At 38.0% G+C, this 14,269-nt stretch overlaps 2 protein-coding genes across 4 annotated transcripts; one reads left to right on the forward strand and one right to left on the reverse strand.

Annotated features, from left to right (window-relative positions):
* The first annotated feature begins 683 nt into the window (after positions 1–683).
* Positions 684–4,122, forward strand: LOC112293243 (neutral/alkaline invertase 3, chloroplastic). 3 transcript variants are annotated; one of them, XM_024542456.3, is made up of 6 exons: positions 684–933; positions 1,071–1,743; positions 1,996–2,164; positions 2,311–2,522; positions 2,730–3,223; positions 3,341–4,122. In XM_024542456.3, exons 2-6 carry the CDS (start codon positions 1,162–1,164, stop codon positions 3,702–3,704), a joined length of 1,821 nt encoding a protein of 606 aa, XP_024398224.1. In that variant the 5' UTR covers positions 684–933; positions 1,071–1,161; the 3' UTR covers positions 3,705–4,122. The 3 variants fall into 3 exon arrangements, with proteins under 3 accessions (XP_024398224.1, XP_024398223.1, XP_024398222.1); XM_024542455.3 differs by having other exon boundaries at positions 1,141–1,743; XM_024542454.3 differs by having other exon boundaries at positions 1,148–1,743.
* Positions 4,123–4,387: 265 nt separating this feature from the next.
* On the reverse strand, positions 4,388–6,859 carry LOC112293244 (nicotinamide adenine dinucleotide transporter 1, chloroplastic). Its single transcript, XM_024542457.3, has one exon. It carries the CDS (start codon positions 6,016–6,018, stop codon positions 5,014–5,016), a length of 1,005 nt encoding a protein of 334 aa, XP_024398225.1. The 5' UTR covers positions 6,019–6,859; the 3' UTR covers positions 4,388–5,013.
* Positions 6,860–14,269: the final 7,410 nt, after the last annotated feature.

The following is a 14,269-nucleotide window of genomic DNA, read 5'->3' on the forward strand; positions in this document are numbered from 1 at the left end:
ATTTTTCTTCAAAAAACTTGTGAAAATATTTTGGAACTTTATTCTTAAAATTTCCAAGTAAATGGCATTGATGTTTGATTTCAAATATACCATTATTTTATTCTCTATCATAGACACGAGTGTTATAAATATATGCAAAAATATGTCCAATTTTCTATACAAAACTCTAGGTCATATCTACACTCATTTATATTTAGAGATTTAGAAAAATCTTTAAAATAAAGGCATTGCTAATGCCACCAAAGTTTTTGCTACTATCACCACAACCCTATTTAACCACCTTTGTTCAATAGTTTAAACTATACTTTTTGAACAAAGTTTTCAATTGAAATAAAAAAAAAACAAACAAAAAAAAAAACAAACAAACAAACAAACAAACAAACAAACAAACCAAAAAAAAACTAAAGAAATGTGTTGAGTGGTTGGCAGATTGTGGTGGCAGTAGCAAAAACTAATTGCATTACTTACCACTACTCTTTAAAAACAAAGTATCTCCAAACCTTTTGCCTTTTGCACAAAAAAGTCATGAACCAACGTCGAAAGTAAAAGCGGCGGACTCAACTCGTCTCGTTTCTCGAAGTTATCGACGGTGTGAACGAGATCGTGCCACGTCGGACTCAAACCCCCCCCCCCCTCGACAGGCTTTGGCAGTGATGGGATTTGGCCGGTGCGCAGATTTTTGCAGCGTTTATCCGTATTCGGATGCTCAGAATTTGGAGCTTGAAATTTGGGAATCGCTTGGTTCCTTTGGGGGCGAAATACTCAATTCGAGCTTCATGTTCTACTTGACGGCCGCTTTTCGACACCAGAATCGTCGAAATCGATTAAGAATCGACTACGAGCTCATTGTTTTTTTGTTACTTTGAGGGGCTGGTGTTGTAAAAGCTGGCCGCCATCGTTGCTGTGTTCAGTTCTATCTCGCCGTTTTTTGAGGTGGGCGAGGTGATACGTTGTTTGGTATTTTGAGTGATGAATTGGGTTCCCGTTTTTTCTTTTATGGGTTTTTGTTTTCATTCCTATCACGATGATGATGATGTTGGTGATTGTTGGTGGCTGGAATTCGTTGCCAGAATTTCGTTGTGGGGTAATAATAGTGAAGAGCACCGTGTGAGTGATTGATGTTCTGTGTGTCATTTCGAGGCTCAAGTTGGAGGCTCTCATATGAATTCGACGTTACGTCTGGTGGATGTTTCGGCACCCCTTGGCTGCCGGCAATGTGCCTACTTTCATCGCAACGTCGGTGCTGGTGAGGCGAGTTGTCGAAGCGATGGCAGCATTTCCGCGAGTTTTTGTGGGTTGTCGTGGAGACAGCAGAGGGGTTTGAATGCGTGGACGCTGCGCTCAAGTTGTGCGCGAGTGGTGAAGAGACGATGGCGTGATCGCCAGACATGTGGGATTCATTGTGAACTGAAGAACGTGGCGGAGCAAGAGTGTTTGTTGGACAACGAGAGCATTCTAGCAAATCGCAAGGTGCTGCTGCATGGAGGGCAGAATGGTTCGTCCGATGGAGCGGTGGCTGAGAGTAATCTGGAAAGAGAAGCGTGGGACTTGTTGCGAGATGCGGTGGTGACCTATTGCGGGGAGCCAGTGGGCACCATTGCTGCTAATGATCCCACTGATCCCCACCCTTTGAACTATGACCAAGTGTTCATCCGTGACTTTATCCCATCCGCTATCGCATTCCTGCTCAAGGGAGAGACTGAAATTGTTCGGAATTTTCTCCTCCATACCTTGCAGCTACAGGTCTATCGTCCTCTCTTCAATCTCATATAACTGTGCACATTGTGAATTTAGTTTCCTAAAACTTTTCGATATTTGTAAGCTTGTTGGTATAGAGACTTTCAGCTTGTGCGGGTTGGGTCGGCAATGCTGCCCTAATTGCGATTGTTTTCAGGTTTTAATAGGCTTCTATTATAACTGTGTCTTACTAGCAGACTATGTGTTTTAATCAAAGAATGGATTGTCGTGCTAATTAATATAGCCTATGTTCAATAGAGCTGGGAGAAGACAGTAGACTGTTATTGCCCGGGACAAGGATTGATGCCAGCAAGTTTTAAGGTCCGAACTGTGTATCTCGATGGCGACGAAACCAAAGGGACCGAGGAGATTTTGGATCCTGACTTTGGAGAAGCAGCCATTGGTCGCGTGGCGCCTGTTGATTCTGGTAGGTGCTTGGATGTTTTTGACTGCATTGTCGAAATTATACTTAAGTCGTCTAAGACGACGAAGACGTGTAAAAGATTATAATTAAAATCTTCGTTCAGTAGTTTCAATCTCAGGTGCTAATACTGATGAGTGTGCCTTGGGCAGGGCTTTGGTGGATCATTCTGTTGCGAGCATATGGTAAGTGTACAGGCGATATCTCCCTACAGGAAAGGGTGGATGTACAGACAGGGATAAAAATGATCCTGAAGGTCTGTCTAGCAGATGGTTTCGACATGTTTCCGACTTTGCTGGTCACTGATGGCTCTTGTATGATTGATCGCCGCATGGGAATTCATGGTCACCCCCTTGAGATTCAGGTTCGTCAACCAATACGTAGAGAATCATACCCCCAAAAAAATGCTTTTGCTCGTTTTCTCGTTTCTGTAGAAGGCTCAAATTTCTTTTTTTTATTATTTTTGAAAAAATTGCATTTTTAGGTGGGACTTACGGACGGATTCTCAAAGAACTGGATTGAAGCACTGGTATTGTGGTGTTGAATTTTACCATGTTGCCTTTCCATGCAGGCCCTGTTTTACCAAGCTTTGCGATGTGCCCGGGAAATTCTCGTGCCAGAAGATGGGGCAGGAGATCTGATCCGGCAAATCAACGCGAGGCTGGCTGCACTATCTTTTCACATCCAAGAATACTATTGGTTAGATATAAGCAAGGTGAATGAGATTTACCGCTACAAGACCGAGGAGTATTCCACCGAAGCTGTTAATAAGTTCAATATATATCCAGAGCAGGTATCACAGTGGCTTCTCGACTGGATGCCTGAGACTGGAGGCTATTTTATCGGAAATCTGCAACCTGCACACATGGACTTTCGGTGGTTTGCTCTCGGTAATATGTGGTCAATCTGTAGTGGTCTAGCTACCGAGAATCAGGCTGAAGATATCTTGAAACTTGTCGAGTCGAAGTGGGATGACCTTATTGCAACTATGCCAATGAAGATCTGTTTTCCAGCTCTTACAGAAGACGAGTGGCGCATCATCACCGGAGCTGACCCTAAGAACACGTAAGAATACATTGACCTTCCATTCGTTTTTTGAAAGCGCTGATCTAGTGCTATATGTTTGAAAACGGAGCGCACGAAAGTAACGTCCACTTATGAACTTCAAATTTTTATATGCAGAGCTTGGTCTTACCACAACGGAGGGTCATGGCCTACTCTTCTGTGGCAGTTCACGACGGCGTGCATAAAGATGAACCGTCCAGATCTCGCAGAGAGGGCCATTGAAATTGCAGAGAAGCGTCTGTCACGAGACAGGTGGCCTGAATATTATGACACAAAGAAGGGCCGGTTTATCGGGAAGCAGGCACGACTTTATCAGACTTGGTCAATTGCTGGGTACCTCACCTCGAAACTGCTGTCGAAGAATCCCGATGCTGCTAATTGGCTCACTTGCGAAGAAGACGATCACTATGCTATCCTCCTAGAAGCAAATCCGAATTTGAAGCGCAAGTTCAAAGCCTCACCAAACATTTTTGTTGTATAGTTGAAGGCACCGAACGCTCATGTATGCGTACACCAATTAATTTTAGAGAGGACTTTTTTCTTCAGTCACAGACGCCTCAGAGGCTAAGTTATGTAGCATTATTTTGCACAGATATGCTCAGCTGGTTCCATAATACCGTGATCGTAGATATCATTCCAAATCAACAGAGACTCTGGTTGTACACCCATTTGCATGGGTTGATTCTCTTCTCAATTAGGGCAGTTTCAGACTGTTCTTTTCAGTTTCGTTCTTCAAAGCCAACCGAAGAAATTTGTTTAGGTCAAGTATTGCAGCTATAGAAGATTGCGGAGCATGAAATTGAGACAGTATTTTAGGGCCAACAAATTCAGCTGCTGAGTTTTGAATCTATTCATGGGAAATTTACCAGCAATGAACAGATACTCGAATGACATGTAAAGTTGAGTCGTTTGCAAAGTGAAGACTGTCGCTGTATTTGAAATATTAACAATCCAACTGCTCCAGCTTAAGTAACATGGCACTAAAGTTTTATCATGTAATGATCTCTAGATTCACACTTATACAGTAAGTTGATGAATCTCGATTTAAATTAGTTTAGCAGTTGACTAAAGAAACTTCCAAATTGACTGCCACGCAGTAAGGAGTTCTAATCGCAAATGAGAAAACGCAAAACAAAGGCCACACAAGACATACAATGACATCTCTCAAGATGAACCATATAGTCTGAACTCTTAACGGGAACATGATGCAAATACAGGGCACCGAAGCTCGTGATGAGAGGCTCGATCAGAAAAAATGTTGCATTTTCTACACATACTTCCTGCACTAAAAGGCTATTATACAACCTCCCCTAAAAAGCTATGCTCTTTATCTTTGGCTTCTTTTTTTCTTAAAACCCTCCCCCCAACATCCGAACCTCTAACTTAAGAGAGAAACAAAATAAATTACACCCTCCTGTGCTCATCGGCTCTCAAACGCTTAAAATCTCAACCCTGTATAAAATCTGTTCAATCAAGCTGATTCAGATTCTGGCACTTCTAATTCTAAATGTTTGTTGACTTGATCCGATATATGTTCGCAAAACAGCCGATTGGTAGAACAGGTAGGCACCAGTACAATTATGGATAGGATCTGTGAAGCGAGCGGGCAGCACACAGGAATTTAGTAGGTGACCTATGAGGATACAATGTGGCGCTCTCTGATCTTTCGGCGCCCTTTTGTGGGACATGCATTTCTAAACCTACAACCACAGAAAATCTGCAGTTGAGAAACTACCCTAACAGCATTTCAATCCACCTCCAAAAATGGAAAAGTAAGAAGAACTAACACCCTAATCCTCTCTACGAGGAGGGAAGATAATTTTCAGCTGCCTAAGAATCATTTCAAAGCTTGTGAATGTTATCACTGCAGCAGGAGTGGTTCGCATCAAGTTGGTTGCATATCCAAGGTAAAATCCTCGTATTCCTTCATGAGCCGTTATTTTCTTAATGCAATCGACGACTCCGGTATACCGCAGTTTTTCAAGCCTCGCAACGCCTTGTTCTTGTAGTCTCGACCGAACAACCTCATGTGGGTATGTGATAGTAGATGCAATGACCTTGGCTGCAGATGTAGCCATTGCCACCTGACCTACAGGTAGTTTGTCTACTGTAGTGCCTTCTCTCAGAGCCAGCTGATTCTTCAGAAACTCAAACAAAGGGAACTGAATGGCAACATGGCTTATACCCGCTAGAGCCGGCACCACTCCGCTGTAAAGACCTCGAGCACCCTCCTCACGAAAAATTCGATGAAGGGCTGATGCCACACCTTTATAAGGAATCAGATCAGGTCTCAAACTTTGTGTTTGAATCCTGGTTTTCACAACCCATAGTGGATTTGTAACTAAAATAGTGGTTGCCCCTGCACCTGCCGAAGCCAACATATTCGCACCTACTGAAAGCTTCGGCGGATGTGCATACGCGCCTCCCTTGCCGACAACTCCTCCATTCTTCCGCGCTTCCCGTGCCTGAAGCATACCTTTCAGCTGCTCATACACGGTGAAATATACAGCCCAGTTGACAAGTAGAGCAACCATGGTGGAGGAGAAACCACAATATAGCCCTTTCACCCCCTCCTTCTTGAATATTGTACCCAAATGCCCTAAAACCATCATGCCGTTGATGTTCTCGTAGCCCATCCGATTCACTTGCAACCGAGTTTTGACCACATCCAATGGGCACACAAAAGTCGCTGCCAGCATCCCTGCTCCCGCTCCCGCGGCCGCAGTGATGAATTTGTTCCTCCGGTCCTCTCGAGCAATCGCAAGAGCAACGGAGTTATGTGTCTTCTTAGCCATCTTGGGTGCTCAGCGAACCAAAAAAACAAAAACAAGAACAAAACAAAATGCACTAATTACTCTTGTTCATGACCTGACCTAGGAACCACTGAAAGTTCCATCATATAGAAGGTGATTTCATGAAGCTATTTGGAGGCAGCCCCCAACCCTCAGGGGTTTGGGGTGTAGCCCTGCAAGATTGCAGAGTCTACCCAAATTAGTCCAAAAGTCACCAGATGAGCAAATGCCTGAGGAAAACGAATCAAAAAGGATAACACACATGAGGGGAGCCGTCATTCAATTAGAATCCTTCACCACCATTTCTAATACGGTCGAATTAGGGATTGCAAGGAAGAAGTGACCCAGCCTAATCTATCCTCAAACAAACTTGCTGACGAATTTGGACACGAACACGAGATTCTTCCTATCCGTAAGTACTGCGTGAGACTCCCCCGTCGCTGTATCACTGCGAAGGAGAAGTCAGCACGGATAAAAACCAGAGCACTTGGGTCCAAGCAGGGAAGGAAGCCAATACCTTCCCTGCTTCCAAGTCACTCGCAGTACCGCTAAAAATTATGGTTCGAAGGCTGAAAAACAATCAACTGCGTCCCGAAAAGAGTGAAGAATCACTCTAACGTTGCAACAGCAGAGCCTGCGTCTTGATATCGAAGACCAATGAGAAACTTGACATGGACACGGCGGAATAGAAGAAGAGAAGAATCGATAGAATGCTTGAAAGGGTCGCAGGGAAGCCGAACGAGCAAAGAATCCGAGGCGCGGCGTGGCGTGGAAGAATCTGTCGTGGGGAATCGACTTGGGCTGAATCAGAAGCTCACTACACCTCCAAATGAGCTGCCTCAAGGAACACCCCGCATGAATGTCGAGATGACCAGGTGAACAAATTCCCATATTCCTATTTTTAGCTTGCGCGCCGGGTATGGGTGGTTCGCAGGGCGTCAATAGTTTCCTCCCTTCACACACGACAATTCTATTCAAGTTCACCATTTCGGTAATACACACAACTCTGTGGGGACGAAGTTACCCGCGTGGGAATGAGCATTTGTGCAGGCACAGCGCCCGTCGATCTTTTCAATCCGTTACCCTTACCACGCAATCGTTCCAACATTAGTCTATATTTCTCAACAGCTTAATTCACTTCAAAGGTTAGCTCCACGGCACTGTACTTCTCCATCTGGTGGACAGCAGTGTCTAAAATTGGGAGTCATACTTGCACTCGAGATAAAGATCACATTTCCACAATTAATTCGCTCATGGCAGCTTGCAGTCTTTAGACTGAGACTCAAATATTAGACTAGTTAACCCTCGAAATAGAACCAGCAATCCAAATTGACCCTGATGATTGCTCGTCGTCCTGAAATAGGTGATGAAATACAACAAATTTTCATCGACCGGACTGTAGCTCGAGTTTTCTCTCAATCGGTATTGTGATGGAGGTTCAGCACAGTGCTTCTCGGACAGTCTCGGACAGCGGTAGGTTTCTACCCTGTGGAGGATGCAGTGATCATCTCTACTCACCCACAAACCAACTGAAAAATGATAGGTACTGTTGTGGAAACTGGCCCTAAACTATCTATGGGGCTCATGGTCAACAAATTGAAGTAGCGATTAATGCAGCGATACTTTTCATGTGAAATCTACGAGAAGCGTAGGAGAATATCGCTTGCTGCACGATTACAACTTCAGACAATGCATGTGGTTGAAGTGTGGATCTTTTAGCAACAACAGTTCGACCATCATCACATCATCGAATCTACAGCCCGCACGAAAACCAACGGGCAAGTGAATGAGAGAATTCGAAGTGGAAAAATCGAGTAGGAAACTCAATGTTACCAGAAAAGATTCAAACGTCCTCTTGCTGTATATTAACAATGTAAAAATACACACGTCATCACTAGAGAAGCAATGACAAGTACACAAATCAGTTGTGCACTGAAATGGAATTTACAGGTCCACTCAGGGAAAGAGCTGGCGGCCATTTTGAAATCAGTATTCTAGATTCCTGTCAACGTAAGGAACCACTAAACCATTTGAATATGAAACAGTAATTAAACGTCGCTAACCGCACAGTTGCCGTCGATTGCACAAATGGCCCAATCGGACGAAGGCGTGAGCCCTACTTCTCGAATTGACTTTCGTACTATCAGCTACACCTCAATTTGTACAAAGAGTTACAATTAGCTACCATGCCTCCTTGACCCTGATAAAAATAAAAATAAAAAACCATTCATTCATCACTAACTTCAGTACCTCCAATCACCGATCTGGTGTCTCGCAGACGCTTCTCTCACATGAGAACAAAAACTGCAAAGAAACGTCATGTCTTCAAGATCGGTGAAAACAGGACCAAACATATCCATTCTCAGAGTCATAATTCTTGCGATTGAAGAAAAATCCATTCACACACTTCACAAATTAACTGTCTGCGAGCAACCATCTCGATCGATCCCTTTCCGATTGCACTCCTCCCAGAAACACCGACAGTCTACGACGGGACGTCACTTGAACGAGCAATGGCGACGCCCATCGCAAGCAACGCAATTCTCGTCACAACCGCTCGACAGCAACCTCTTCTCGATTCCAGCAACAAACCCAAATCTCTCGTCCCTTGCCGAGATGGCTTCCAACGAATCCTTCCGCCGTTAGCTTCCATGAAGCAAACCCTAAACACACCGAAGCGATTACGCCGCGTTTCCCGTGTCAACGCACCGATGAACAATGAGATGAACAATAGTGGATGGTAAAGTGAATGTTTGACATTCGTTCGATTCCCAGGTTGTCGTGTTTATGTTTTAAAAACAAATAAAATAAAAAACATGTTTCTTAGAGGCACGTGCACGTGTGACAAGTCCTACTCGTGTGAATAGAGTCCCGTTCCCAAGTCCGAGAACCTCGCAGCACAGCGGTCGCGGACTTTGTTCCATCTGTAATTCGCTTGATCGATTTGTAATCGCCACGACAGTTTTACGTGGAATTCGACGCACACTTAATGCGTGTAATTTCTGTTGAACCCTAAAACCTTAAAAAAAAACTATTGAAGGGTATTTTTGTTCACTATTACTCTTTATAAATTTCTTTTTCTCAGTCTTTTCTTAATTCTTCTATTTTCATATCATTTTTTTTTGGTGTGATTTCTAACGTAATATTCCTTATTAAAAAAAAAAAAACTTATTTTTATTTGATGACCCATTTTTTATTGAGTTTATTCTTTATGACCATTTCTTATATTTGATTCATCATGCATCACATGATTTGGAAATTCACTGAAATTTCGTGCAGTCTATTTTTTAAAAAATATTGAGTTCGAAGATAGCATACCAAAGATACAGAATTCAATAAAATGTTTAAAAAATAAATGTAAAAAACAAAAATAAAACGAAATCTTAACTATCACACTCTCTGAGAAGAAAAGAAAAAAAAATGACAATATAATTATTATTTAAAATTTTCTCTGTATATTCTTATATTATATCAGTACTTTTTTATTTAATATATACCTCGAGTATAATTATATGTTTATTGTTTGATAATTTCTTTCGTCTCCTTTATACTCTAATCATACAAAAAGGAATTTGTGTTTAATCATGTTAATAATTGTTTTATTATTGTGCGTGTTCTATATTTTATATCAATTTTGATGTTCTGAAATTAAGGAGGGGATGATTTATTACAAGAACAATATAAAGTATAATATACATTTTTAATTTGCAAACATTTGTGTGAGTATTACATATACAATATTAGACGTATAAATATGTCATACAGTTATCATTAATCTATGAATGATACCTTGCTTAGAACATAATTTATTGTTGTTAACATTTAAGAGTTTGGAAATTGTGGCATAAAACCAATCAAACAAAATTGTATAAATATTAAACCATAGTTTCCTTAGTATTGATGTTCTATTACTATCTTCTACTACATCAAAAAAGAATAATAATTCAACAGAATTCTAAACTTTGTGAATGTAGCATTGTAACATCTTAGAAACTAATTGCCATGAAGAATTTGCTGCAGATTTATCATCTTCAAAGAAAATCATGTAACTTCATAATTGCAAAATAATACTCCTTATAAAAATAAAAATAAATTATTTATTACAAACAACTTCAAATCGTGTGTTCTTTAAAAATATGAATTGTTTATGGATACAAACTACTTTACTACATATTATATCCTTTAAATTTTACTAATCTAGCTGTTATTATATGATTTAAAAATTTGCTTTAAAGTTGTGTTTTCCGTTTCTAACCTCACATAATTCTGAGATTGGAATTTATTGCTAATAAAAATCACAACTAAATGAAAAATAGTTATTTTTGTATTATGAATTTTTGTATAAGATTTTTATTTTTATATATAACAAATAACAAGTTTAAATAAGAAATAATTTTTTATACATTTTTAGTTTGTATAGGTATAAAACATAATTTGCATATTACACAAACTTTTAGATTTTTATAAGTTTATTGAAATAATAATAATAATAATTCATGTGCTTCAATGAAAGTAAGAAACAATACTTAGAATATAACCTATGTGTATTTGGCATTAATACTACAAAATTATTTATTAATTTCATTTATTTAAAAGCAAGTTTATCCATATCATTTAGAAGTTTTAAATCCATAGTACTTGATATCTATATTTTGTTATTTTTAGTATAAACTAAAAACACTAAATTTTAATCCAAGTTTACATTTAGTGATTTTTAAAAATGCAAATTTTAATGGTTGATAAAACCATAAAACCTTTAGATTGGCTAAGTATCTAAGTGACACATATGAGATTTTATTATTTTTCACAAACTATGATTCTTAGAGTAATTAATTGATAACAATTAGATTAACTTGTTTAAATATCTAATAGTAGATTTGAAATAAAAACATTATAGATAAACATTAATTATTTCAGATATTACATTGATAATAGCCCACTTTTGTGTTTCAATCAAATTTAATATAAGTGTAGAAGTCAATGATCTTAAATATAATTTGGTATTAAAAATTATAATAATGACAATGATAATAAATTGTTGCACTCTACTTTAATTTTTTTTAAAGTAAAATTGTAAAGACAAGTTTTATTTCAGTAACAACCCATCTAAGCTTAGACATAAATTAAGAGATATTGTATAACTTATTTTGTTTTCTACAAAAGCACATGTATCATTACATTTACCATAAAATAAAAGCAAAAATGACATAATTAATATAATATGTTTTATTATATTATTTATTAATTTGAACTTATTTTTCAATGAAATATTAATTATTATCTTAGCTCATTTATACTTTTGTAACATAGACCATATTTCGAATTATGTATATAAATATATTTACATATCATGTTTTGATTTTTATCTATTTTTTTTACTATTGTTTTATTAATTTATTTTGTATTAAACTATATATATATATATATATATATATATATATATATATTGTATTTCAAAATTCGTTACAAAATATCCAAATAGTGAAGGTATTTAAGTTTATATTAGTAGGACAATATACACAAAAGAATCATTTATGAGCTTGTAAACAGTTGTTAGATAATTGATCTCTCACGTAGTACAATTTTTTTGAATTCACACATTGCCAGAAAGAATTAAAATCATGTAGATGTAAAAATATTTAACTTTCTTATGTTATCCAATGCATTTGAACATTCAAGTTTACACATTCATTTATAAACATAGTATTCATTTTTGTAAAGTTTGTAATGTATTTCAAAATTGAACCAATAACTTTGATAATATTTTAATAGAGATGGGAGTTTTGAAATTAGCATGATTTGGTAGTTTTGCGTTTAGTATTTCTTTCCCTTCAATTTTCTATGTTACTTTCAAACTAACTTACAAAATGTAATTAAATTCATTAATATAATATTTTTTTTAGGATAGTCCTAGAAACTTTCTTTAACATTTATAAATATTTCCTACAATATCCTTAATATCTTCTTAAATTTTTTCAATTCCAATTTTTTTTTTAATTGCATTCAAACATTTATACATAATTATTTGTTTTGAAGATTTCTTATCTATATCACAAAAACCACCATGCAACTTTAAATAATAATAAAATCAACAGGTATGCCTTACATAAATATGTCATGTTGACGTACTTTTCGAATTTGTCATTCTGTTGATAACACATAGAACATCAGTTTAATGATGTTGACAGTTGATGAATTTAATTGATTTCCAAATAATTATATCAAATCACAATAAATTGTTTAGCAGCCTACCAACGTGATCTAACACTTATTAATAAATTGCATTGTTACAATGCTTTCAAACGTTCTATAACACTTGTTTTGTAAATGTGAATAAAGTGATTGTCTTCTTATTTCAGTACATTCATTAACATCTTTACATTTATTTATTGTTGTTTTCCAATCATATATTCATTATTTCTTCTGTGTATTATTATTTTTTTTCTCAAAGCATGCATTTGATTATGGAAACAACATTAAAATATAGAATTTACAATTCACTTCTATAAATCCTGGTTTTATTTATTTTTTGTTTTTTTAGTCATTTGACTACAGGCACCACAGTCTGATAGGTTTGTTTTGTTGCTTACTTCGTACACAACATGAAGAAAATAAAATAAAAAATAAATAAAACACTTTGATGCTCGTTTTGGTGAGAGGTTGGCTATAATTCAATCTAAGTCACTTGGGTTCAGATGGCAATTAGAAATAATTATATCTGTATATCAGTTTCACAACGATGTTAGTTCTTTTTAGAAATTCATAAATCTAATAATAAATTGAAATGCTTTTTTATTTTAAAATATCCATTAATTTGCAAATTCTGAACAATGATTTTGGGGGAAGCATGTACAAAAAAGTTGGATCTTTGTTTAAATAAATTAATAAATAAATAACTAATTCTGACACAAAAGAATTAAACATTTTGAATCACCTATTTATTTCAGCAAAATAATACTCAAACATGACAAATATAATGATGTACACATGTTTTGATTTTTCTTATTTGTAACATGATATATGTCATCTCAACAACAACATCTTCATTAACAGCAGTGTTACACATACAACCACAATTTTGGTGATATTTACCATTTTAATATGTGAAAAAGATTAAATTTAAATTACCACCAAACAATGATGCCAAAAGAGAGCTTAATTGCCTTAAGATATTTTGAACCCCACAAATGTAAAACTCACCATTACTAGCATTTATGGGACAAGACTCTGTGAATAAAAACACAAAACAAAACAATCAAAACTCGTCATTGACCCACAAAAGCCATAAACCCACTAGAATCAAAAGGACGGTGGAATTTGGATTTGACAGATCCAAACATATTTCTCCAGCAAAGCAGTCATTAATGTCATTTCTGGCTTCATGTTTCTAACACCAAACACTTCTTTTCTATGCCGAAAAAAAATAAAATCCCACTTTTCTACGTAAGAAAAAGAAGGCACAACTGTTAGTAAATTGAGGTACAGATTTGGTTCCCAGGCCACAAATCTGCACACAGTGCATGGCTTCAGTACCCCCAATAATAGAATTATTGACCTTGAGAAGGTCCAGAGTAAGCGTAAGGCATATACCCGACATGGCAGCGAGCGAGGATGACACCCTCGACCTCCGGGCACCAGAGGGGTATCGATGCCAGCAAGGTCGGGTCGGGTCGATCCGGGTCTCGCAAGGCAGGGTTTGGGGAAGGGGGGGGGGTGAGCTTGTGCTGAGCTGGCTAATGGTCTTGTGCCTGCTTCTGCTCCTGGCTACTCTCGGAATGCAGCAGCAGCAGCACAGTAAGGAAGGAAGGAAGGAAGGAAGGAAGGAAGGGCTCTTGAATGATCTCGGGTGCCCTGCCCTGGCCTGGCCACAAGCAAGCAATCAAGACAGGCCAAGACAGGGCCGGGCCGGGCTGGGTCGGGCGAGGGTGGACTGGGTTTATACTGCTGCTGGACCCGGGATCAATATTGTAGCTGGGCGACGAAAAGTGGTGCTCGTGCGGTAAAATATTCATGGCACGCAGACGAATCCTGCGAAATTTGAATACCACACACGGAGTCAAAGCAGCAGTCACGACGGCTTGCTTAAACATTTTAATGTGTTGTATAATGGTATACAAAGTGTATATACATTTGTATAATTAAATAATTGTATATGAGTATGTAGTGTTTGGGAATTTGTTGAGTGGATGTGGGAAAGGATTGATTGAAAGAGAGCGGCATTGGTTCTGCGAGGGGAGTGTGGGATGACAGCAGG

This window comes from Physcomitrium patens, chromosome 16 (assembly GCF_059467195.1).
Source record: "Physcomitrium patens ecotype Gransden chromosome 16, ASM5946719v1, whole genome shotgun sequence".
Taxonomy (NCBI): Eukaryota; Viridiplantae; Streptophyta; class Bryopsida; order Funariales; family Funariaceae; genus Physcomitrium; species Physcomitrium patens.

Bases quoted from the DNA above. Each gene is read 5' to 3' on its own strand.
- LOC112293244 (XM_024542457.3), bottom strand. From the start codon at position 6,018: ATGGCTAAGAAGACACATAACTCCGTTGCTCTTGCGATTGCTCGAGAG.
- LOC112293243 (XM_024542456.3), top strand. From the start codon at position 1,162: ATGAATTCGACGTTACGTCTGGTGGATGTTTCGGCACCCCTTGGCTGC. The intron at 2,165-2,310 runs GTAGGTGCTTGG...TGCCTTGGGCAG, and splicing joins CGTGGCGCCTGTTGATTCTG to GGCTTTGGTGGATCATTCTG. The intron at 3,224-3,340 runs GTAAGAATACAT...TTTTATATGCAG, and splicing joins GGAGCTGACCCTAAGAACAC to AGCTTGGTCTTACCACAACG.